The sequence below is a fragment of the Protopterus annectens genome, chromosome 2.part1, assembly GCF_019279795.1.
Source record: "Protopterus annectens isolate FY-2018-M chromosome 2.part1, PAN1.0, whole genome shotgun sequence".
In the NCBI taxonomy this organism is placed as follows: domain Eukaryota; kingdom Metazoa; phylum Chordata; order Ceratodontiformes; family Protopteridae; genus Protopterus; species Protopterus annectens.
Window position 1 is genome coordinate 1,391,928,183 of NC_056729.1, and position 26,803 is coordinate 1,391,954,985.

General features: G+C 41.0%; 1 protein-coding gene across 3 annotated transcripts in view; it reads right to left on the reverse strand.

Moving 5' to 3' along the window:
• Nucleotides 1-26,803, reverse strand: part of DPYSL5 (dihydropyrimidinase like 5) — a 1,161,038-nt gene that overhangs the window by 859,005 nt on the left and 275,230 nt on the right. For all 3 annotated transcript variants that reach the window (XM_044062869.1, XM_044062871.1, XM_044062870.1), the window contains exon 3: nt 6,242-6,400. In XM_044062869.1, coding sequence (XP_043918804.1) covers nt 6,242-6,400 — 159 coding nt within the window. The remainder of the gene's footprint in view (nt 1-6,241; nt 6,401-26,803) is intronic.

The following is a 26,803-nucleotide window of genomic DNA, read 5'->3' on the forward strand; positions in this document are numbered from 1 at the left end:
CGCACGGCAAGAAAGACTGATGTAATGGCGTCGGCTGCATGTTTTATACCCTGATGACCTGACGTCATGGAAGAAGGGACAGCAACCGACGCAGGACCTAAGACTTTGTTAATCAGGCCGACTGAGGGCAACCTGCAAGCAGATAACCCAAATGTAATGACTGTAACAGTGAAACACAAAGAACATCGAGCGGTTTTCATATCTGACAAGGAAATCTTGAAAGATATCAACTCTGAGGGCTCCAAAATCACTTGTCAGATTAGAAAAGGAGAAAGTGAAGCAATGTAATGAAGGCAGGCTCATGGGGTCCAAAGGAAGATGGAGACAGAATGAACCCCATCTGAATCTGAGCCCTGAGAAACTTTCTCATCATCCTATCCACCTCTACTTCAGACAAGCTCTTAGAAGACCTAAGCGATGAAGTAGTAAACTGTGGTCTGGAAGATCTTTCAGGTGTCTCCTGTTGGAAGGGCAAATGGAGCCAAGGAGATATGGAATCTTGAATGAAAAGTGGGGATTGGATCTGAGGAGACTTAGGTCTTGATGTAGTCAGATCCGAGGAAGGAGTCGGATCCAAGGTTTTTGACATTTTAGCTGGTGACTCAGAGGTTGGAGCCAGATGAGGCAAATGATCACATCCATTTCCTGGACTCCTTTTCTTTAGGTATCGAGTTGGGCTTTCTTTGATCTGACTTACCAGAAGGGGGTTGAGCCCCAGCTGAGACAGAATCAGCAGAAGGAAGCAAACCTTTTAGTATACAGTGGATATAAAAACTGTACACACCCCTGTTAAAATGGCAGGTTTTTATGATATAAAAAATGAGACCACAATAAATAATTTCAAAACTTTTTCCACCTTTAATCTGACCTATACCCTGTACAATTCAATTGAAAAACAAACAAATCTGTTAGGGGAAAAAATATAAAAAATAAAATACATACAATAAGCTGGTTGCATAAGTGTGCACATCCTTAAACTAATACTTTGTTGAAGCACCTTTTGATCTATATCACAAAAAAACTGGCTTTTTAACAGGGGTGTGTACACTTTTTATATCCACTGTAAGCTTATTCTTCTGTCACTTAAGGCCTGGGAATTGAACCCTGAACAAATAGGGCAATTCATGTCCAAATGGGCACCACCCAGACAATATACACACTCCTTGTGGGCACCCAAGTTAAGGATTTTATGCCCACAGAAAGTGCACTTTTTAAATCTTGCACGGTTGTCAGCCATAACAAGAAGTTAAACTGCTTCTACAGTCAAAAAAGGTAGAAAAAGAAACTTCTACTTTGTTTTTCTTTTTTTCAGTAACTGTAGAAAGAAAATACCAGCAATGGTAAACAAGAGATACCCTAAAAGTGGGGAAAATAAAGGGAAGGGTACCAACAATGGTATGAAAAGAATACCCCAAACAGGTAGAAAGGCCTAACAGGGGACATAAAAGGAAAGGAGAAAAGGTGAATAAAGAAATACTATGTAAGAGTAAAGGAAGGAAGACGGAAGCAACTAACTGTAGAAAATTTTCACAAAAAGGAATATAAGGCTCTCTCTCATCCTCCAAATGCTTGAGAGCAAAAATCTACATCCAAATGATGTGTTGGCAAACAAGATCTGAGGTGTACCAGGAAAGTGGGGAATTATGTGTAAAGGGGGGAGCTCGACAGCTGGATCCATGAGTCTGGTAAAAGCAGCTGAGTTGGATCTGATGTTGGATCTGAGACCCATCAGTTGAGGAATGAATAAAAATGACAATATCAAATCAAAGTATTAACCACATTGTGAGGTCAATCACCTTGATGTAATCTAAGGACATTGTGTAAACTAGAGAAGTGATGAACGAAAAAGTAAAAAATGCAATATATATGAATAACCACCATCTCCAGATCAAGTCATGCACAACAGTGTGCCATGGCCACAGTGAAGGGCCACAAGGTGTTGGGCTACAAGAACTGGGGAAAAGATTTAAGGAATATTATTAAACTACAGAGAATGTAGGAAAGGCATTATCTGAAATAATGCACTCTGAACAGTTCTGGAGACATACTGAGAAAAGGCCACTGACTACTGGTTAGAGTTACTAAGATGTAATCAAAATGTGGTATGGGAAGGTCTGGCACTGAAAGAAAAATACAAGCAACACCAATGTCCACAGAAGAAATATGAGGGAAGACTGATATGATAAAATCTCAATGCAATAATACAGAACAGAAGAGCAAATTGCAAATGGGAAGAAAAGAAGACAGGCAAGTGATGTATAGAAACTAAAAGGAGAGAGATTCAAGTCACACAAAGAAATCTTTTATAAGGCTAGGTAGATGCGCCACTGGTGTACAGGGATAAAACCCTGATTATGGCCCACATGACTTGTGCTTGATTAGCATCTCATGCACTTGAAGGATGAGCATGACCATTCAGGGGATGTGGGAAGCCACACTTGGACAAAACTCACAGCTGATCCCTGATGGATACTGAAGACATGCTGAAGGACACCGTCCATTGGGAGGCAGGGCCGTGGCAGAATCACCATATGTTCATAGGTTCATAGGTAGGTACTAGGCTATCTGCTCGAAGGCATTTATAAGCCTAGCCAGAATGTGTTGGCTTTCCCCTCCCCCTAGATTAGTTCCCTGTGCCTCTGTCCAGCAGAGCCACTGAAGTGATCCCCGGGGTAAACTTTCTGTTTCCCATCCACTCATCAAGGTTTCTCTTGAAGAGTACTAGCAAGGAGCTCTGCCTAATGTAGATTGGAATCTTGCTCCAAAGCATGGGAAGTCTCTGGGACAGGAATCTATCCCTCTAGCATGTCCTATTTATTGTTGTGGTGCTGTTTAGATCCCTAGAGCATGTGGCTTGAGGGGATAAGGTTTTCTTTAGGTGGAGCATGTCCATCAATTCTGGGTTGGACATGGCCTTATATGTCAGGCAGAGATCACCTCTGAGCAGGCGGTATGCAAACGAGTACAGCTGGAGTTTCTTCAGTTGAGTTGCATAGGGCATCTGTTTGAGGCCAGTGATCCTCTTGGTGAGGTACTTCTGTGGTCTTTCCAGCTGTTGCAGTTGTCTTGTAAGGTACATCCCAAATGGGGCATTGTACTCTATGATGGATCTGATGATTGATGAGCAGAGGGGCACAATGACCTCTTTTGATCTGGATGCAAACCCTTTTGTGATTAGGTGGGCCACATATAAGGATTTTCTAACCACTTTGGCAATGTGATTATCAAAGGAGAGATTACTATCTACTTGGGTCCCCAGATCCCTTATTATGTTTTCCGTATTTAGGGGACTACCACCTATGTGGTACTTTGTGGGTACTTTGTTATTTCCAAAGAGAATAACTATGCACTTTTTGGCATTTAGCTTGAGGCCATGATTTTGACACCAGGTATCCATCTCAGTGAGACCCTTTTGGAAGATGTCTGTGTCAGCCTGAGAGTCAATTATAGCCCCTAGTTTGCAGTTGTCTGCGAACTTGGTCAGCCTTAGTCCTCCTGTGCTTGTCTGTACCTCTGAGAAGTATATACCGAACAGGAGGGGCCCTAGGACTGAGCCCTGGGGAATGCCACTTGTAACTGATTTAGAGTCAGACCTTGCTCCCGCAACTCTAACCATGTGGGTTCTGTCCGTGAGCCAATTGGCAACCCATCTTGTGACATAGGGGTTTATGTTCAGGCTGGTGAGCTTGTCTATAATACCAGAATGGGGAATGGTGTCGAAGGCCTTTGCAAGGTCTAGGTAGGCTGTGTGTACCACCTTTCCCTCATCTATAGCCTTAGTAACTGTCTCAAAGAAGTCCACCAGGTTAAGGAGGCATGATCTACCCTTAACAAAGCTGAAATGGGTAGGGTCAAGTATTTGGAAGTCCCAATGTCTCTGTTAATGAGTTCCATGATGATGCGCTCCATAGCCTTGCAGACCAAGCTAGTCAGGCTTATAGGGCGATAGTTCCCGGGGTCTGTTGTGGCTCCACCTTTGTGGAGCAGAATAACTGTTGCTGTGCACCACTCTATGGGTATGTAGCCTGTGGAGAGGCTGAGTTTGAACAATGTGTTTAGGTGAGGGGTTAATTCGTCTTTGAGCTCATGTAGAACACAGCCTGGGACCCCGTCCGGTCCCATTGATGCTGTGTTCTTGGCTTTGGAGAGGGCTATTTTAACCTCAGTGTCTGTGATTTCAGGGGCTCTACATTCTTCTGGTATGGTTATGGGCCCTTTTGGGGGTGAGAGGGGGGTGAAGTTTGTACTGAACCTGTCTGCCAGGATGTTGGCAATATCGGTTGGTTCAGTGTATTTTGTGCCATTCTGCACTAACTCCAAGCAGATCTGAGCATTACCACTTAGATTCTTGACATAGCTAAAGAATGCCTTGTGGTTATCTTTGGAGTCCTGGGCAACATTTCTTTCAAAGCTCGCCTTGGACAATTTTATGAGGGATCGTAGTTTCTTGCTGATACTGATCAGGGATGTCTTCCCTTCTTGGGATTTTACTCATTTCTGTACTAGTTTCCTCCTTCTATTGTATAGCTTGTTTATGGCAGGGGTCCACCAGACTGGTTTCCTTTTCTTGGAGGAGTGAGTCTTGATTTTGCTTGGGATAGCACGATCCATGCATTCTTGTAGGTGCCCATAGAATGCATTAGTAAAGGATTTTGCAGCTTGGACAGCATTATCCTTTTAGCATGGGAGCTTTGAAACTTTTCACCTCCATCTTACGTAACGTGAAGTTCGGTTTTGAAATGTTTTTCATGGTGGTTTCCTTATCCGGGGGTGGGGGCGGAATGTGGATATCCAAAGTGATTTGTTTATGGTCAAATCTAACCAGTGAGGGACCACAGAGATGGGACAATATACCAGGAATTGCACACCTTCCCTTGGGACAGGGGTACACTGGGGAAGGGAATTTAAGATCAAAGTCATTTCTCAGCAGCACAATGATGCTATTACAAGGTGACTCAGTCTCCTCACTGGCCCTCAATATGGATCTGAGATAGTTCTGGGGATGCTAGTTAGGTTCAGTAGACCCAGTGAACAATGAGAGGCCTGGGAGCAGATGATGGTCAGCTGTGAGAAATCAAAAACTCTGCAAAAAAAATTAAATAAATAAATAAGTAAATAAAAAGAAACATATATGGAAAGGGTTGTAGGGCCCTGTAAGACCCTGATGGAGAAAGTGGTACAGTGTAGGAGGCACAGTGTAGGACTCAGCAAAGCTTTAGAGAACTAGAACAAAGAAAAAGTCAGTGCCTTTCATCATCTTTGCTTTAGGTTCATGTGTATGTTATGTTCACACATATCTCTTATTCCTGTCCTATGTGCTTCTAAAACACTCACTGTGACTGCTATCAGCACCAACCTTCTCTTCTCACAGTTTTAATGTTATTATTCAGTGCAAATATTTTTGAAGTTGCGAAGCATCAGCAAGTTCTTTTCAGTAAACTATGAGAAACTCAGTTTATTCATTCATTTTCCAATAACCTATTTAATCCATTGTAGGTTCATTGGGAAGCCAAAGTCTATCACAGTATTCTGAAGGCCCAAGGCAGTGAAATTAATCCTCATCAGGGAACATATTCACATGCGCGCACACACATACACACACACACACACACACACACACACACACACACACACACACACACACACACACACACACACACACACGCACACACGCACACACACTCACAAATTATGTGTAATCTGCAGGATTACCAATTCACCTAAGGCAAAACTTTCGGATGAGGAAGAAACTGAGGCACACAGCAAAAACACATGCAAAAAGAAGGACGATATACAGATGCCATACAGTAGGAACTCCAGAGCCAAACCGGAAAGCAGCAACACCACCCACTGCAGCACTCTGTTCCTCTGCTGAGAAACTCATCTGGTAAGTAAAACAGATACCTGACAGAAGCTTTTCATTCATGTCTGTTATAATTCTGCTTTAACAAGCTAACTTATGTAAGATGTAGGTAAATGCAGCAAACCACGAGTGTGATATTTTGCAACACAGAGTCATCATCATCATCATCAGCCCGCTTTTCCCATCATCATCATCATCATCCCCCATTTTTCCATTTTGCTACAAAGAGTATTTATATGAAAGTAACTTGATAACACTGCTCTGCAGCTTTTATATCCACAGTCTTAAAAAAAGAAAAAAATCATCACATTTTGACAAAGTGGGTGTTTTTTAGCAAAATGTAAGAAAAAACATGTAACACTCTGGTTCTTCCATTACCTTGCTGTTCCACCAGGTGACACCCACATGAAGAGCATAATCACAGCACACCTTCTGGTCTGCCAGGCTCCTGCACTTTTCATAAGCATCCAGAAGTGATGTTTCCTTATCTGGCAGAACATGACCAATCACCATAGTTGTTCCGCCCATGAGAGCAGCCTACAAAAACAAAAAAAGAGAGGAATTATATTAATTAACAGTATATGCATATCAAGTTGAATCATGGATGTTGCACAAGATCTAGAATCTGAATAACACAAACATTAATTGAAAGTCATAATAATGATTTTATTAGTAGGACAGAGTTTAAGGCTCTGACTTATTAGTGGGACAGATTTTACAGTTCTCCTTCGCTATCACCATTTGGAAGCTGAAGACTTTATACCAGTCACATATCCCCCTACTTTGTGTTCAACGAGACTCTAGAGATCACTGCTAAACATAAAGCAGGTGGAGGGTGGGGAGCTAGCATTACTGGCTGAAGGCAAAACATGTTTTTTCACTGGTGTATTTAAGTTCTTAGCTCAACTATATAGCACTGAGCTGTGCTTCACACACCGCCTAACATACCTTAACTTAATAGATGCAGGCACTTAAACTGAGGTTTTGCACTCAGCAAGCCAAGTTAGAACCATACCTATTAGCAGGCTGTAGTAAAGGGGCTACCTCTTTATTCAGGAACAAATTAAGTTACTGTAAGCTATTTCTGCCTTAGTAGAGCACTTCCGGTATAAATGTTTTACGTTTTTTATATGGTACTCACTAATATTTAATATTCTGTACACATTAGAATTTATCAAAGAAAAAGAAGCATTTAATAGTCTGTACTCATAAATATTTAAAGCAAAGATGATTATCAGCAAACCAAATACCATGCAAATAAGTCTTATATCCCAATTTTTACACTCTTGGATTAAATGGCACTACCTATCCAAATCCAGTGGATATCGCACATATATTAGTAAACAAATTCAGTGCAAATTTCACCCCAGAAAAATCTATAAAAAATACATATCTCTAAGGATTTTGCACACCCTAACATCACTAAAGAACAATTCCTAAAAGTACTCTCCAAAAAAAAAAAATACACCACCTATAGGACCAGATATCATACCAGACTGCTTGAAAAGCACTAAGCAAGGACTGGTGCACTACAGCTATTAAACCTGAGCTCATATACCTGCTTTGTCTCCAATGTATGGTACATAGTGATTGTGAAGGGGTTATATCTGGCTTACTGTTGGAACACTGTCTGTTCTAGCTGCCCAGTTCTGACAAGATTATAATTTGAATCTGACGTGGACAACATAGCATAGTACACACAGAACTCTACTTATGATCTGGATAACCAAGGTAAATCCGCATCCCTTGATGGGATCTCAGACTAACACCCACAAACAAATTTTTCAACATTTAAACTTAGCTTTAAATATCAGAAGTAAGTATATCCACACCCCATGAAAAGAAGAGTATTATTCAGTATCAATATAGACAATATAAACATTTTGCCTGCAAGAAACAAAAATAACACAAAGGTTCCTTTTTCAAACTTTGGAAAAGATAGGCACTAGGCAGCTATTATAATTCCTCCAAAACATGAGTTCTTAACTTTAATTAATAAGTCTTTAGGGTGGACCAAACACAGGAACACATGGATTCTCACGGCATACAGTTTATGCTGATAGTACTTTGCATCCATTGGCCTTAACTATTAGTTAACTTTTTATGGACGTAACAGGGAGGATAAATCCCCATTTACACATTTTTTGTATCTCCCTACAATCTCTAAGGTAGACTGCACCATAACAGGGGGTGACTCATATACTGTACTAGCTCTTGATATGGATAAAATATCTACTTGTCAAAAGAGATTGATCAGAACATCATCCTAACTTAAATCAATGATGGAGCAACTAGACCAAATTGATGTCTGAGGGATGCTATGTCCATTGGAATAGAGGTCCTCCTATACACATCCCTAAGGTTGGAATTGCCAGCAGAATCAACCTCTGGCTCACGTTCGTGGCTATTCTTTCCTCCATCCATTTGACCAACATAAACCCACTAGTTGGTCAGATCACTTCACCCTCACCATGTCTCTTAGCCTCAACAAATGCTCCACCACAGCAGCTTAGTGTAAATTTGAATCCCTTCTTCTCATACCTAACAGAGATAAAGAACCCGTCAGATGCAAGATTACACAAAACTACACACAAACCTAGGCTACATGGGGATATTTTAAAGTTATTAAGTTATTAGTTAATGAGAAAAAGAGGAAGTGACATATGGAGCTGGAGCAAGTAGAAGACAAAAAGGATAAATTACTTTTTTTTGAGACAATTCTGAAAAGGCTAAGATCAGACCATTAAATTATCTTTTCATTCAGGATAAATGGGATCTCTTAAAGACCTTTTACTGACCCAAGGCATAACCTCCCATACGTTTATTGTATGGCTTGGACAGTAGAAGATCAAAAATATCTATTTTGGCACTGATGAAAGAAAATGATATGTTATATACCAAACCACATAAAATCAACAGAATTTTGGCTCAAGAATATCTAAGGCCACTCAATAATATAACACTGCAGAGTCAGGAAAGGTTTATTCAGCAGCTGCTACTGGGTATGAAGTTAAAACAGTTATCACAGGATGAACATCAAAAACTAGCTTTACCCTTTTTTTATTTATTTTATTTATCCTTTGTTGATTGGGTTAGTCCCACTAGACTAGTAGATTCTTTTTAAGGGAGACCTGAGGTGGCATTTATACTACTAGGTTAAATCTAGCCAGGACATTGGGTAGCTTCCCCTACTCTTTTTGATAGGTGCTATGGGATCTTTTACTTCCAGTTGAGCTACCACAAAATCAAGCAGATGGGGCTTTAGTTTAAAGTCTCATTCGAAGGATGACACACTCAAGAGTGCAGCACTGCTCTTATAATATACTGCAGTGTCAGTAATCAATCTTGGTGTGGGAACAGAACCCACAGCCTTCTGCACTAAAGGGAAAAGTGCTACATGTTCCATTACATTACAGGAGCTATTAGTTACCACTGAAAAGCCTGCCTTTAGGTAATGTGTTGAAGTATAATGTTCTTACCACTGTGTGTGTTGTTTAAGGAATTCAAGGATTTAATTGGAAAACCTTTATTAGATATGTTCCTAGAAAGTGCCTTTCCTCCAGAATCTCATATATCAAAAGTATCAAAGATCCCCAAACCTAACAAAAACTGCCCTCTGGCCATCATCCTATTTCACTGCTATAGTTGGAACTCAAAATCTATGCCAAAATGTTAGCCAGCACAATAGCAAACATCTTCCCAAATGTTATATCCCGCTACCAGTAAGGACTTAATAAACACAGGACTGGTAGTCCAGACCTTGTCAGATTCTGGCTTGATATTCAAAAATGGTGCTGGACAAACAACATTTGTGGGGTTGCTTTCCTAAATGACTTTAAGAATAAACATTTGAGTTGTTAACCTGGAACTACATATGGAATATGCTTAGATTACCGAACTGTTCCCCTTTTATATTTCTAGATGCAAGCTTTTATAAAGCAATTCTTCCACAATAACTGCCACAAATGGCACCCTGTCCAAAATTTGACATCTCCAAAGAGGACTGAGACAAGGCTGGAAACCTATCACCACTTCTTTTCCCACTAGTCATTATGAGCAGGGCTATGGAAGCATTTGCATTTCCTGACAAAATTATAAGACTGATTAAGAGGACATATGAGGGATAAGATGTGAAAATTAAAGTGGGTGGATTCCTCTCTGATATGTTCTGCTTGGACAGAAGAACCAAGCAGGGTTGTCCTCTTTCCCCCTTTGTTATTTGCATTATATTTAGAACCATTGGCAAAGAAAATAAGGGATTCAAGAATATAATTGTTGTGACATTCAAGAAAAGCTGGCTCTATTTGTAGATCATATTATTTTATACCTGATAAAACCAGAAAAGGGCATTTCAGTGTTGTGGAACATTGTGAGGCAGTTTCAAAATTTTTCGCAATACAAAATTAATGAAGCTAAAATAAAGGCAACAGCTGTAAATTGTGTACCCGAATTGGTTCAGCAATATCCATATTTATGGAGACATGATAAAATGAAATTCTTAGGAGTACAGATTAAAAAATGATTCTGGTGGGGCAGCTAAGCATATGTGGGATGAAACTAAGCAAAAGATAATACAAAAACTGAGAAATTGGAAGCTCTTTTATATGGATATGGATAGCAAGATAGAAGTAGTTCAAATGTTTTTAGTCCTTTTAGTTTTATGGACAGGTCAGGCATATTTTTTATCAACCAGAGGAGAAGTTGTGGCTATCAATTAATGAACAGCTGAAGGAGAAGATGGCAAGAATCAAGTGGGATAAGCTGATTCTTTGTCTGAAGGATTTCATGCCTGCAATAAGGTATAGCACTGCTGGTGATTCCCTGCTAGGGTTTCCCACCCACCCTCCTGCTTGTTGGTCTTCTTTTTAAACCTGGTGATGTGAAGCTTCCCACCCCTACTGTAAATTGAGCTTAATAGGCTCCTTCCTTTCTACACTGCTGCCGATATTTTGAATTTTTTATTTGAATTATTTGCTGTTCCTTGTGCTGATATCGAAAAAGTGCATTTTGCTTCTTATTGTCTTATTGTGATTTACTTCATCCAAATTCATTATCTAGCTAGCTATTGAATAAAGTAGTGTATTTTTACCCTCTAGCAAACACTTGTTTTCTCATAAAAGTCAGTGGATTTTCCTTGTAGTGCACTGGGAGGTAGCCTGGTCTGTCTAAGTTGAGGAAACACTTGAGATTTCTGCATGTGGTTTTGTTGGCTGGAGAGCTTATTAAATCAGCATATCTTGTTTTTAGTGCATTTATAAATTATGTACAACTGAGTGCTGTAGGTGGATTGGGCACTCTAAATTGACCCTAGGTGTGAGTATGTGCATGTATGTGTCTTCTGTGGAAGGTCGGGTGTCGGGTTGGCAACTCGACACTGTAAAATTCCACTGCCAAGCATTCTGGGGACCGTTGTTCCAATGTGGCGACCCTTAACGGGAAAAGCCAAAAAGTGAAGAGTGGCTCTTGGCTCATTCATACAAAGTGAAGTACTTTTACTGAATAATCACTTTTATGAGCTGTTTAAGGTACACTGCTGAACCCATATCTTTAAGTTTATTTGTGGTAGTACTTCACTCCAGACACACTCTTACTGTGCTTTACATTACGAGAACTGGTTATTTATTCATATAGTGGCTGTAGGTGTTTACCTGGTCTTTCTGAGCTGGGAAATCCACAAAATGGTTCTAAGTATTTTTCTTTGCACTTCTCTTATATACTGTGACTGTACTTCAGCAGTTTAAAAACGGTACTGTTTGTTGCTGCTTTGCACTGTATTTCACTACTGCATTTGTCACACTTGGACTGTATTTCACACCAACTGCTGCTTTTATTTAATTTAATTTAAGAAAATATCTGTTTCTGCTGTTTTATTCTATTGTGTTTATTAATTCAAGAAAAACTCTGTTGCTTTTTATACTGTGTTGCTTATTTAATTTAAAAAATTATCCTGCCTTTTTTTGGTTGTTCTGTTGCATTTCTGTTATCCGTAGTACAGACTGGATTCAGACTGGCTGAATTCAGTTCTGTTTGTAGATTGAATGCTAAAAATCAGGCATTATTTTTTGAAGAAGTCTCCCTGTACCTTTGTGGCAGGAGCATACAGCAGGACTATCTAAATTGAAGGTTACTGGTTCTGGGCTCAGTTTGAGCTATTTCATTAGTGCAGGGCTCACAGTGAGCTATGTAATTGGTGCAGGGCTCAGTTTGAGCTACTTCCTTGGTTTCTTTGCATTAGCTGCTTTGCTCTTGCTTGTGCATAGTGTAGCATCACGCACCACTGTGCAGAGAGGGTAGCTCTTGGTGGTTGTAGATGCGAATGCGCCAATAGAAGTATTTTCCCTCAGAAGCTGCTGCTAGCACAGCAGTTCTTGAATAGCTCTCAGCAGTTCAGTGAATTACCCAGCAGAGATTTTACCTCTTGCCTATCAACATCAGACCCTAACCTATCAACATCAGACCCTATAGATCTCCTCTTTTATAGACCTCCTACTGTATACTCCATAGGTTAGTCACCCTAAAATAGCTCCCTGCCTGATACCACCATTTTTTTCTCCTTATTTGCTGAGATACCAGGTTCAAACCTTGCATTACAGACTGTCAGTTTCCCTCTGTTTCTCCTGCCAGCCTGGTGGACATGGCTTTTTTGAGGCAGTGTAGCAACTGCCTCATGTACACTGACAATCCCTTACTCCTAAATCACTCAAGTACAATTTGCGAGAATCTGGAATCACTGCTCTCTCTTATCCAGAACAGCAACACTAAACAGGCTGTCAGCTCACACACCATGACTCCTATTTACAATATGAATCCAACACATAAACCTTCATATGCAGAGGTTCTCTCCAGAAACCTCCCTAACACCGGAGACCTCCAAATCACAAACATGCTACTCACAACACCCAAAGCACCCATTACACATAAAAACACTAGCACCTGTGCCTCACCAAATAAGTCCTGAAGCCAATGCACAACTATTCCAAATGTTTTAGTTATAGGTGACTCTGTAGTGAGACATACAGATGCCTCGCTCACTAGGTTGAGCAAGGAGAAGGTTACGGTCAAGTTGCCTGTCTGGTGCAAGGATTCACCAGATCACACATGCACTCAAGTCTTTCAACAACAGGTACCATTATGATTCTGTCATAGTTCATGTTGGTTTGAACGACTTGAGATATACCTTTCTGGAATATATGAAGAGAGACATGATTGAGCTCTCTGAATATGTGTCCCAGGCGGGTATGTCCCTAGCTTTGAGCAGCACTACCTAGGATGACACCACAATATAAACAGCAAAATGACTGACTTCAATAATTGGGTTAGTTTCTGGTATCATTCTAAGGAGATCCAGTTCCTGTCAGCCTGGGACGACATGATGATTAGACCACGCTGCTTTGCCAGAGATAGTCTTCACCTGGCATGTCTAAGATTTCAGTTGCTCGCCAAGGCAATTGCCTCCCCGATAATGCCTTTTTTAGGCAAGGTCACTACAACAAAATTCCCGACAGTGAAAATAACTAACACAAAGAAACTAAGGGTCATGCTGTTAAACATTAGGAATTTAAACCAGAAGCTGCACTCTTGGGAAGCACTCCTCTACCTGGAAGACATTGATGTCTGTGCAGTCACAGAAACTTGGCTCAAGGCCACAGAAAGTACCCCAGCCTTGCAAGGCTACAATGCCTTCCACAATTTCAGACCACAAATTGAAGGTGTGAGAACCAAAGGAGGTACAGTATGTGGAGTATCTATCTTCATTAAAGATAATTACACTTCTAGACTGGTTGGATAAGAAAACTATGGAGCTATTCCAAGTCCAAATTACCATCGGTAAGACCCCCTTCAGGTCACAGTCAATTACAGGTCCCCTTTCATGAACCAAGATGCCCACAAAGCTTATATAGACCAACTTGGGGGCTATTAAGATACAACCTAACACCCTAGTCATGGGAGACTTCAACTATCCTTCCATTAATTGGGAAACTTATATGAGCCCAACTCACTCGCAGGAAAGTTCCTGGACTTTATTAACTCAAATGCCCTGGAAGAAATAGCGCACCACCCCACAAGAGGCTCCAATATTCTAGACCTGGTCCTCATCAATATGAGTGACCAATTTAACAACTCAAGTGTCGGGCCCGCACTGGTTAAATCTGACCATAAATGAGTCATTTTTGAAGCAGCAGAACTCCCCAAAATAAAAGTCAGGCTAAAAAAAACTTCACCAAAGCTAACTATACCCTCCTAAGGGAAGGTATAATCTACTTCCAAGCTTCAGTTTCCATAGATGACATTAATGGCTATACTAAGGTATACACTGATGCCCTGTATAAACATTTACACAAATGTATAGACACAGCCATACCAGATAGGATTAAAACAAGATCCTCAAGAAAAAAACAAGCCATCCTGGTGGACATCTACCATTAATAAGTCATATAATAAGCAAAAGAAGCTGCTGTCTACAAATACAGAAGTGAAATCCAGAACTGGAAGCCTCCACCTAAACAAGCAAATAAGATAACTCGTAAAATCCTCAAAGAGCAACTATGAGAAAATTTAGCAACCATAGCCAAAGACAACCATAAGGCTTTCTTCAGCTATGTTTGCAACCTAAAAGGTAGGACTCAGATGTGTGCTGAACTAATTGTGGATGGCATCACACACTGACTCTGCAGCAATTGCAAACCTATTAGCAGACAGGTATGGTGAAAATGTCATCCCCGTATCCCTCCAAGCAAACAACAAACCATGTCTTCATCATCTCCTTCTCCCTGCAAATCCAAAGAGTAAGTCATCAATGCTATCTTGAAGGCTAAGAACACAGCCTCCATGGGACCAGACAGCACTCCGGGCTGCATTCTAAATGTTCTAAAACAAGAGTTAGCTACTCCATTAGGCACTCTATTCAACCACAGCCTGTGCACTGGCTTTGTCCCCAGTGAATGGAAAACAGCGACTATTATCCCCCTCTACAAGGGTGGCTTGGCACAGACCAGGGTAACTATTGGCCCACAAGTTTAACCAGCCTCATCTGTAAGACAATGGAATGAATCATCATGGACCTCATAAATAAGGATATAGGTGAGCTCCAAACCTTGCATCTGTCCCAGTTCGGTTTTGTAAAGAGCAAGTCATGGCTGTTAAACCTGGCGGACTTCTTTGAGAACATGACCAGAACCACAGATGAGGGCAAAGCCATGCACACAGCCTATCTTGACTTGGCCAAGGCCTTCAACACTATCCCACATTCAGGCATCATTAACAAAGTAGCCCAGTTGAATATCAACCCCTATGTTGTCAGGTGCACTACAAACTGGCTCACAAATCAACAACATTCAAAGCGGGAGACTTTACCTCTATCGTCAGACCTGTCACCAGTGGGGTCTCACAAGGGTCAGTGCTGGACCCCCTCTTGTTTGGCATATACTTCTCAGGAGTCCAGGCCAAAACAGAGGGGCTGTGGCTACCCACGTTTTCCGATGACTGCAAATTAGGTGCTATCAATGAATCCCCTAGTGATGTCAGCATACTTCAAAAGGGACAGACCAATGATTTGTGCCAAAGCCATGGTCTTAAACCAAATGCTAAAAAATGCATAATCATTCCCTTCAGTAAAAACAATATCCCAACTGATTATAGAATAAACAATAATTCTACTCAATGCTAGAAGTCTAAACCTCAAAATGCACTATCTCGGGGTATTCCTAACTCGATATCTGTGCAGTAACCGAGACCTGGTTCAAGGCTCCAGAGAGCACCCCTGCAATACCAGGCTACAACTCTTACCACACTTTTGACCACCAAACCAGGACCAACACACTAAAGGTGGAGGAGTGTCCATATTCACCAAGGACATTCACAACTAACACAATGCGTCTGAAATTCTCCAGGTGCAACTAACACCAGGTAAGACTGCAATCCAAATTATAGCTTGCTAAAGATCTCCCACCATGCCCCAAGATTCTCACTACACCTTTCTAAACATGCTGGAAAATATTAAGATACAACCAAACACCCTAATACTGGGTGATTTCACCCACCCTGCCATTAACTGGGAAAACTACTTGTGTACCAACACCTTTGCCCAACGGTTCTTGGAATTCATAAATTCCAATGCACTGTATCAACTAATCCTTAGTCCCACCAGAGGCTCCAATGTCCTAGACCTGGCAATTACCAACATGGGAAATCGATGCTCCACACCTATGGTCACCCTCTCATTGGTCAGGTCTGACCATAAGCTAATCACCCTTGAAATCCACATCCCACCTCCACCCCCAAGTAAGGAAACCTCTGGAAAAAACTTCTCCAAAGCCACCTTCATGCATCTCAAGTCAGAAGTGACAAACTTCATGACATCCATGCAGATGGGAACTGAAAGTTCGACTGCTGAATCCTACACTAAGGCACTGTACGAGCACATCCACTTGTGCATGAATCATGCCATCTCCAACAGAACCAAGATGCTCTCCTCCAAAAAAAGGAAGCCAATCTGGTGGTCGCTTGCCATAAACAAACTTTACAACAAAAGGAAGAAACTATTGCAGAAAAGAGGAAAATCCCAGGATGCAAAAAACTCCCTTACCAGCCTCAGTAAGAAGCTGAGATCCCTCATAAAATCCTCCAAATCTAGTTACGAAAATAAAATTGCCAAAGATTCCAATGACAAACACAAGGCATTCTATAGCTATGTTAATAATCTAAATGGCAATGCTCAGATCTGCTCTGAGCTACAACAGAATGGCATTAAATATACTGATCCTAAGGATATTGCCAATATCCTGGCAGATCGATTCAGTGCAAACTTCACCCCCCTCTCACCCCCTGCCCCAGGCACATCCCATGCTCTGGAAAAGTCTACCTATCTATGTCAAACAGAGCTCCTCATTAGCACTCTTCAAGAAAAGAAAAATCTTGATGATTGGATGGGTAATAGGAAATTCACTTCACTGGCTCTACTTGACAGGGGCATAGGAAAATAATTTTCTTGGGTGGCGAAAGCCATGGTACCTTTTTGGTTAGGCTTATATAGGCCCTAGGGCCAATAACCTGGTACCTACCTATGAACCTAAAGGGCCCATCTCAATACTGAAAGATTGCCAAATTCCGGTAATAATGGCCACACAGGTAAAAAATGCACTCTTCAAAGCTAAGAATACAGCATCCATGGGACCAGACGACATCCCAGGCTGTGTACTACATGAACTACAAAATGAACTGGCACCTCAACTAAGTGCCATGTTTAATCATAGCCTCACCTCAGGCTTCCTGCCCACTGAATGGTGCACAGCTACAGTTATCCCACTCCACAAGGGGGGGATCCACTTTGGATCCTGAGAACTACCACCCATCAGTCTGACGAGCCTGATCTACAAGGCCATGGAACGTATTATCATGGAACTTATAAACAAAGACATTGGCAACCTTCAGACACTAGACCCCACCCAGTTTGGGTTCATGAAGGAGCAAAATAGGTTATAACTCCCCTGTACTCAAATCTCATCAGGCCTATTATTGAATATGATGCTCCCTTTGGTATGTACTGTACCAGACACCTGCAGCAACTTGGGAAACCGCAGAGATTTCTAACTAAGAAAATTCAGGGTCTCCAGCACGTGTTATACTGATAGTAGTGTATAGACTTAGAAGCAACTTATGTCTGGTTTACAGGGCTATCTCTGACCCAAATCTAATGGAACTGCTGCACATACGTAAGTCAAATGGCACTACAGTCACCTGTTCCAGGGACCTCGCTCAGTCTAGCCTGTTACATAAACAGGACCTGCTTTAGGAGACAGATACATCTCTCAGAAGTTGCCACTCCTCTGGAATAGGCTTCAATCCATATCAAGCAGAGCACTTTCATGACCCTGCTTAAGCACAACCTCGACGACTGGATGGGAAAACATAAATTTCTGCCACAGATTGCCCCGGCTTCTCTCCTGAAAATGGGTAGTCCTTGCTAGAAAAACCTTGGGCATAGATGATATTTCTCCTCTAGTAATTTATTGGGATTTAACAGTTAGGCTTGTATAGACCCTTGGGTCAATAGCCTAGTAGCATCGTATGAACCTAAGAACAAGGTGATTTAGGATTACCGAATTTGATGGAGTATTTCAAAGCTACACAGTTAAGTCTCCTATATATAACAGGACCAGAAACCTATAATTCAATGTGGAAAGGGATGATGAAATGGGGGGAAGCTCAAGAAACAAGGAGAGACTGGGATTTTGGATGTAGATCCTTAAAGAATATAACAATAACCATACAGAATATTATATTCATAAAGTAGCAGAAAGTATTCCAAGAACTAAGCCAACATGGGAACGGAGAAAGGAGATTCTGCCAACAGGGATGGCTGCAATTAGGGATACAGACAATAAGCAAGGGGGTGGGCTTTATTGGAGAAAACTGGTAAAAGAACCAAGTATTGTGGGCAAATATAGGTATATAGACAATAGGCAAGGGGGGTGGAATCTATTGGAGAAAACTGGCAAAAAAAAAACAAGTACTGGGGGCAAATAATTAGAGAGGGAAAGATAATAAAATGGGAAAGGGCCAAGAATTTATTCGGACTGCAGGCTAGAGATTGCCTTTCTTATCAAGGATTGATATCAGAGTATAGGTAAAGAGAAAGAAATAGTGGGATCCTAAGTGAAAGACCAGCAGTGGTATAGTTTTTAGTAGAATCTAGAACAGAAGCTGCTATTAAAAAAAGTAAAATGAGTAGAACATACAACATATTGCATGATAACTATAAGAATCAGACAAGGTTAGAAAGGATTGGGAAGAGAGATTGGATAGACAGTTCACAAAGAAACAATGGTAGGGATATGTGCATGCCTCCCAAATATGCAACAAAGTCCACAAGATTTAGGAACTTTGCTTGGAAGTGTAGGTAGTTTTATAGACCAAGTAGACAAAGAATGTTTCCTCAGGTAGACAGCAAGTGTTGGAGGTGTAATGGGGAGGAAAAAGATAACTGGGAACATATTTTATGGGAGTGTAATGAGTTGGCAGACTTTAAAGATTCCATGCAGACCGCTGTCAGAGATTGTGGGTAAGCAAATTAGTGTAACTAAGGAAATGATTTTTTTCAGCAATGATACAGACTTGGAATTCCCTAGATATAGTCAGGCCTTGCTAAGTCTAACTATGGTGGTTGCCAAAAAAGCAATTGCTAGAAAACAGAAATCAAAGTCTAAACCAACTTTACTAGAAGTAGTGAATATAGTAAGAGAGATAAAAAATGTTATTGGGATCTATAGAAAAGTATAGGAGCAAATTACATGGAAAAATGTGAATTGTGGGAACAATACATGCACAAGAGAATGAGGTTTAAAAGAAGACAGGATTTGAATGCGACATGTAATGCTTGATTGACAAAGACTGGATAGATTATAAGTGATATATAATGTTTGCAACTAAAATTATGTCAGTATGATTTGTCTTCGTTTATATAAATGTATGATTGCCTATGTCATACGTGATAATTTAATAAACATTTTTCTTGTTTAAAAAAAGAAAGTCTCCTGAAGAGATGCAGGATAGAACAACCTTATGAACCCTTGTGAAGCAGTTGAGATGCTGATGAACCAAAACTGGGTGAAATCTTCCGGATATCTCAGGACTAAGAATAATTGTTCTCTGCATTTACTGTGGCACCATTATTCCTTCACTGTGAAGGTTAATGTCAGTGTTGTGCTCACAGAGAGTACCCAATGACAGGTACAGTAAGGGTTTTCATGCACAAACAGTGCTTTTATGCACTCTTTTAATTTGTTGAGATGAATAATAATAATAATAATAATAATAACCCTAGTCAGTGGTGCATCTAGCATATTTGACACCCAAAGCAGAAATCCCCCCCCAGAGATTTTTTTAGTAATAATCATGAAATGAAACAAAATAATGGTCAGCAAGGAGCAAGCTAGGAGCAGTGATCAAATCTCCAAAAGACTCAGCCATCCTACAGGAAGGCATGTCCCAAACAAATAACTACTGCCAGAATCTTGGAGTAAACTAAATGTCAAAAATGCATTATCATCTCTTTTGGAAAGCTGAGTACGACACTTACAACACACCCCTAAGAGCTGACTCAGTAGTTCAGGATTTGGTAACTTGTAATTACTGCGGTGGTGGTGCTGCGGTAGTGCTGTCGCCTCACAGTAAGATGTTGTCCCGTTCAATTCTCAGCTAAAGCGTCTTCTGTCTGGAGACATGTGTGAAGGGGTGTACCTTCGTTGAAGGTTGTGCGTCAGGGCTGGCAACTCGGCACATAAAAATCTACTGCCAATCATTAGCGGACCGGAGTTCCGCTGTGGCGACTCCTAACTGGGAAAAGCTGAAAGACACAACATATGGACAGTTAAAACCAAATTCTGTTAGGAATAGATCAAGATGAAGCAAACTTAGGGACATTCTGCAAAATCAGAAACAGTTTCAACTTGATTTTACAAATACAGCACCGAGAGAGAGAGAGAGAGAGACAGAGTGAGGTTAGAGATTGCAGCATATTTCATGCAAATGAATGCTAGTCTTATAAAGGCAGACTATAAGCTAAGCAAACAAAATAAGAGTAACTTGCAGACCAAACATATTAAGCAAATATAAGACGATTCTGTAAAATCTGGGATAGCTTCAAATGTGTTTCATTCAACATTCCAGTTTAATTCATACAAATGCACACTAACCATTCATGCCCAACTTTAAACTCAGCACCAGTTATTTCATCAACAACACAGCTAGCACTCCAGACAAAAAGCATAAATATTCCAATTTATTTTGCACAAGTGCACACTAGCCAGCCCTTAACAGCAGATTTTAAGCTGAGCAAATGAAGATAAGTTCCCATAGCATAGCTAGCCACCCCTACTCCCCCCAAAAACATCAAATAATTTGACACAAATGCACACTAGCCAGCCTTTAAAAATAACATAAAAAGAACAAAGTTACTGCCCCCCCCCAAAAAATATTCAGATTTATTCACACAAATACACCTTAAGGGTGGAATTTAAGCCAAGTGAAAAGGACAAGTTGCATTCATCCACGGCAGAGTTGTCCACCCCTCCCAAAAAAGAATAAAAATATTCCAGTTCATTAACACAAATATTCACTTGCCAGCCTTAATGGCAGAATTTAAGCTTAGCAAATAAAAGGGCAAGCTACTTTAACCCACATCCCAGCTAGCTATTCTCCACCCCACCAAAACAAAAATATGACAGAAGAGTACAAAGAAAAAAAATGAACATAAACATCCAGTTTCAAAATATTTAAATAAATGTGCACACACATACATATAACTCAAACTTTAAAATATTTAAACAAATACAAGCACAGATACATATATACACACACAAAAGCACATACTAGCCTAGCCACCATCCTCCCTCCCCGCTCTCCAAGGGTAGTCAACAATGCCCTGGCTTATTCACTTGCTGTGATTGATCAGGTTCATCGGGTTCAATTAAATAAAAAAATTAAATTCTCCACTGCAAAACTCTCTACTGCATTGTACTACTGTACAACTAGTAGGCTGCTGTCTGATTTTCTCTGTAGTTCCTTCAGAGTTTCCTCCAATCCTGTACCACATTTTCGCGCACGAACCCATGGACACATGGATGCACACAAGAGGAAGAAACAAAGTGCTTACTTCAGAGCTGGATCATGATCAAATGTGGCGCTTGGCAGGGTTATGGTTCGAGCCCACCACCACCCCACAGCTCCCCCCCACAGCACCACCCCCATACACCCCCAGCAGCCATTCAAGTGTCCCATTACTTACCTATCTCTCCCCAGTTACCAAAAACTCTGTTCAAACCTCTCAGTTTGCATACTACATCTTCTTTACTTCTACAGTGAGTACAGACATTTGGATTTAATTTAAAACTTTTATTTCAAATGTTATAGTACAAACACTGATAGACATTTGCTAAACAAAACAATACAGCGTCACAGTGAAAACAGACATCAGTAACAGTAAACTTATCTGCCACTGAAACTCTCATTCATTGAAATGGCATTGAAACCCACATTCAAAGAAAATTCATCTGTCCAGTGGTAGATAAAGTATACCTCTGGGCAGTTTTCAAACCATAGGCCCCTTTCACATATTTTCAGGACCATGCATACATGCATGTGTTCTTTGATTTACCTCCCTAATTGTAATAAATTATATTCCTTGTATAATTCACCACCATTTGTTAGTGTTTTAAATTTCTAGTTTTGAACATTTTTTCCATTAAGCAAACAAAACTTAGACTCAATAATGACAAAAATCCCTATTTTAGAACATTTCAACCATGAAATGCCACTTAAACTTCTATCATTACAATCCACCAATATCAGTCAATATACGCAGTCTATGCAAAAGTAAAAGTTATCTGAATAATTCCACATTAAAGAGATGTGTAACTAATGGAGACGTTGCTGCTAGTAAACAGCTTTACATTTCAGTGTTTTATCTAGAAATTCAGTGCCTGCTGTCCTTGAAGAATAAATTGCATGTGTTATATTAAAAACAAAAAAACTGGTTAAGCTGATAATATTACAAAAGGCATTGGAAGGCAAACTGCCAACAGGTTCATAGGTACTAGGCATCTCATCCAAAGGAGGACACACTCAGGACTGCAACACCCCTGTCCCCCTCCCCCATAAAGTATAACACAATATCAGCAATCCATCTACATGCTGCAGGACTAGAACTCACAGCCTTCTGCATTCAAAGCAAGTATCCTACCAGTTATGGTATGACAATTTGCTAAACAAAACAGATGCACATTGAAAGCAGACTTAGCTTGAGCAGCAGTAAACCTCTTCCCTTGAAGGTCACTATTCCTCAAAAATGTACTGAAGTTTACAATTCCTCGCAAATGTACTGAATCTCAGTTCCTTGAAAATGCATTAAAACTCGGCAGAACAGTGGTATAGAGGCTAGCACTGTCGCCTCACAGCAAAAGGTTCTCTGGATCAATTCTCATCTGGGGTGTCTTCTGTGTGAAGTCCGCAGGTCCTCCCTACATTCGCATGGGTTTCCTCTGGGTGTTCTGGTTTCCTCACACATTTCAAAGACATGCATCTGGAGCATTTCTCCTGGGCCTCCACTGAAAATGGGCTCTGTCCCAGTCAGACTTTCCCGGTAAACAAATGTTAAATAACTAATTTTTTTTGCTAGTTTGGTAGTTAATATAGAGGATTCAGGCTCTTGTTTGCTGTAACCAAGGTACAAAGTTTGAGTCTAAGGAAATTTAGTAACCTACATAGTGCCCAACTGTACAAACTTTCACAGAATGCCCAGATATTTGCATCATGTTTTTAGTCATATACTTTCAGCTCTGCCACTCAGTTATACTATAACTTACATATCATCTTTCTCCTCTTTACGAACTACACTCCCCCCTCCCTCCTCTTATACTCTGGAGAACCTCTTGCTGTGAGGTGACAACGGTAACCGCTGCACCACTGTGGCCACCTGCTACTCCCTTCCTACTTCCTAACGTTCCTTTTATTACTCCTATTTTCTCCCTCTCTACCAACTCGGCTTACTGATTAAGATGTTTAATGAGCTTTTACTCTGATGCCCTAACTGTATTTTTTTTTCTCCACTATCACAATTGTATATTTCATTGCACCTATTCATAGCATGAACAGATTCACTTTTCTTGTTATGTAAACTTTACTATTGTTATTGTTATTACTGTTATTGATATTTACTTTTAGTTGTGTAGCTTTTCTCCTTGGGTCTCCACTGAAAATGGGCCACCAACCCAGTGGACTAACCTGGTTAACAAAAGACAAATAAAATAAATATTGTCCAGAAAATGCATGCTAATACAAATCCTGTTATTCTAGCAACTAAGTATATAAAAGCAATATTCAAAATCTGTCCCTGTTATTGGGCTTTCAGCCCATTATTATAGGCTTTGTCCAGATTTAAGAGGTATGCTAACCCCCCTATACACTAATATCTTGTATTTAAAATACACATGGAACACAGTAAAATATACATACACACATGTTCTTGTTTTTAAATTCCACACGGAACATGGAAAAGACGTTTCCTATAGGTGCATGCATGTGAGCACTGATGTATGCAGAGACACACAGACAGAGAGGGCATTCTTAAACAAGATGAACACGCTTAAATGATCCAGCTCTGGTTTTAGTTTAAGCGTTTTGCATTTTAAGCACAGAAAGCTTTTAAAAGGAAAGGTTGCACCCCCTTACTGTTTGCACCAGGGGTGGACTGCACCCTCTGCCTCTACATTAGTATGCCTCTGATCCCAGCTGTTCAGAATTTGGGAATCTATGTGGACAGTGACCTAACTTATGACCAACATGTGCGCATTGTTATAAGAAAGTCATTCTGTATTGCACAGCTTATAAACAAAGTGTTTGTGTCTAGATCTAGGGAAGGGGGAGTGTAGTTCGTAAAGAGGAGAAAGATGATATGTAAGTTATAGTATAACTTATCCCCCTTTACTCAAACCACATTCGGCCAATCATTGAATATAATTCCTCATTTGGCATGTATCTGTCCAGAAACATACAACAACTAGAATGCCAACAGAGATACCTTACTAAAAGGATACAAGGCCTAAACAACATGTCACACATGGACTGACTCAAAGTATTGCCTCTGTACTTGGTATCATAGGTTCATAGGGTCATAGGTTCATACTAGGCTATCTGCCCTGGGGCAATTATAAGCCTAGCCCGATTCTGTATGGCTTATGCCACCCCTTGATTTGAGTATACTGTGCCCTTTTTAAGGTTTAGTTTACTGTGCCTCTGTCTAATAGTGACACGGGAGTAATCCCTGGGACAAACCTACGATCCCCCATCCACTTATCGAGATTTTTCTTGAAGAGATTCAGTGAGGTGCTCTGCCTCACATGAACTGGAATTCTATTCCAGAGCGAAGGGAGCCTCTGGGTTATGAACCTGTCCCTCCAGCAAGTTCTATTTATTTCTGTGCTGAGGTTCAAGTCCCTCGAGCGTGTGGCTCTAAGGGATTTAGATTTACTGAGGTGGAGCATGTCCATTAATTCTGGATTTGACATAGCTTTGTATGTCAGGCATAGATCGCCTCAAGTAGGCGGTATGCAACTGAGTAGAGCTGGAGTTTTTTTAACCGAGCAGCATATGGCATCTATTTGAGACCCTTGATCCTCTTGGTGAGATACTTTTGGGGTCTTAGTAATTGCTGCAGGTGTCGGGTAAGGTACATCCCAAAAGGGGCATTGTATTCTATGATGGGCCTGATGAGGGATGAATAAAGGGGCACGATTACCTCCCTTGATCTAGATGTGAAACCCTTCGTGATGAGGTGGGCTATGTAGAAGGTCTTTCTAACCACTTTGGCAATGTGGTTTTCAAAGGAGAGATTGCTATCAACTTGGGTCCCCAGGTCCCTAATAACTTTCTCTGTACTTAATGGGTTTCCACCTATGTGGTAATTTGTGGGCACATTGTTGTTGCCAAAGGGTATGACTGTACATTTTTTGGCATTTAGCTTTAAACCATGGCGCTGGCACCAGTTATCTGTCTCTGTGAGACCTTTTTGAAGGATGTTTGTGTCAGCTGGAGAGTTGATTATGGCGCCCAGTTTGCAGTCGTCTGCGAACTTGGTGAGCCATAGTCCTCCCACGTTTGCCTGTACCTCGGAAAAGTATATACCAAACAAGAGTGGTCCCAGGACAGAACCCTGTGGGATGCCACTTGTGACCGGTTTCGAGTCTGACATGGCTCCAGCAACTCTCACTCTGTGGGTTCTGTCTTTGAGCCAGTTTGCGACCCATCTTGTGACATAGGGGTTTATATTTAAGCTGGATAGCTTATCTATGATGCCCGAGTGGGGTATTGTGTCAAATGCCTTTGCAAGGTCCAGATAGGCTGTGTGGACTACCTTCCCTTCATCTATGGCTTTGGTGACTGTTTCAAAGAAGTCAACCAGGTTCAAAAGGCAGGATCTGCCCTTGACAAAGCCGAACTGGGTAGGATCTAGTGTCTGTAGGTCCCCAATGTCTTTGTTTATGAGCTCCATGATGATCCTCTCCATAGCCTTGCAGACTAAGCTAGTCAGGCTTATGGGACGATAGTTTCCAGGTCCGTAGAGGCTCCACCTTTGTGGAGTGGGACCACTGTTGCTGTAGCCATTCTGTGGGCACATATCCTGTAGTGAGGCTGAGATTGTATAGCTGTTTTATTTGAGGGATTAGTTCCTCTTGTAGTTCATGTAGGACGCAACCTGGGACGCCATCTGGTCCCATGGAAGCAGTGTTTTTTGCTTTGAAGAGGGCAGCCTTCACCTGAGCATCTGAGATGTTTGGGAGGCAGCCCTCTGCCGGGATAGATACTTGCTCTTTTGGGGGGGAGGGGGTGGAGAAGTTTGCACTGAACCTGTCTGCCAGGATATTGGCGATATCTGTGGGATCAGTGTATTTTCTGTCGTTTAGAATCAACTCAGAACAAGTCTGGGAGTTGCATCCCAGGTTTCTAACATAACTGAAAAAAGCCTTATGATTGTCTTTGGTGCCCTGTGCAATTTTTCTCTCGAAGTTGGCCTTGGAGGATTTTATGAGGGATCATAATTTTTTGCTAGTACTGATCAGAGATGCCTTCCCTATTAGGGATTTTGCTCTATCATGGAGTAGCTTCCTCCTTCTGTTGTACAGTTTATTTATGGCAGGGGTCCACCAGACTGGACACCTGCCTTTGGATGATTGGGTCTTGGTTTTGTTTGGGATAGCATGATCCATGCATTCCTGGAGATGTCTGTAGAATGCATTTATATAGGATTCTGCAGTTTGGGCTGTAGTTTCCACTGGCCCTGGGGCCTTGAAGGATTCCACTTCGGTTTTGAGAAGTGAGAAGTTCGCTTTTGAGAAGTTTTCACTGTGGTTTTCTGGGCTTGGGTGGGGTCAGGATGTGGACATCCAG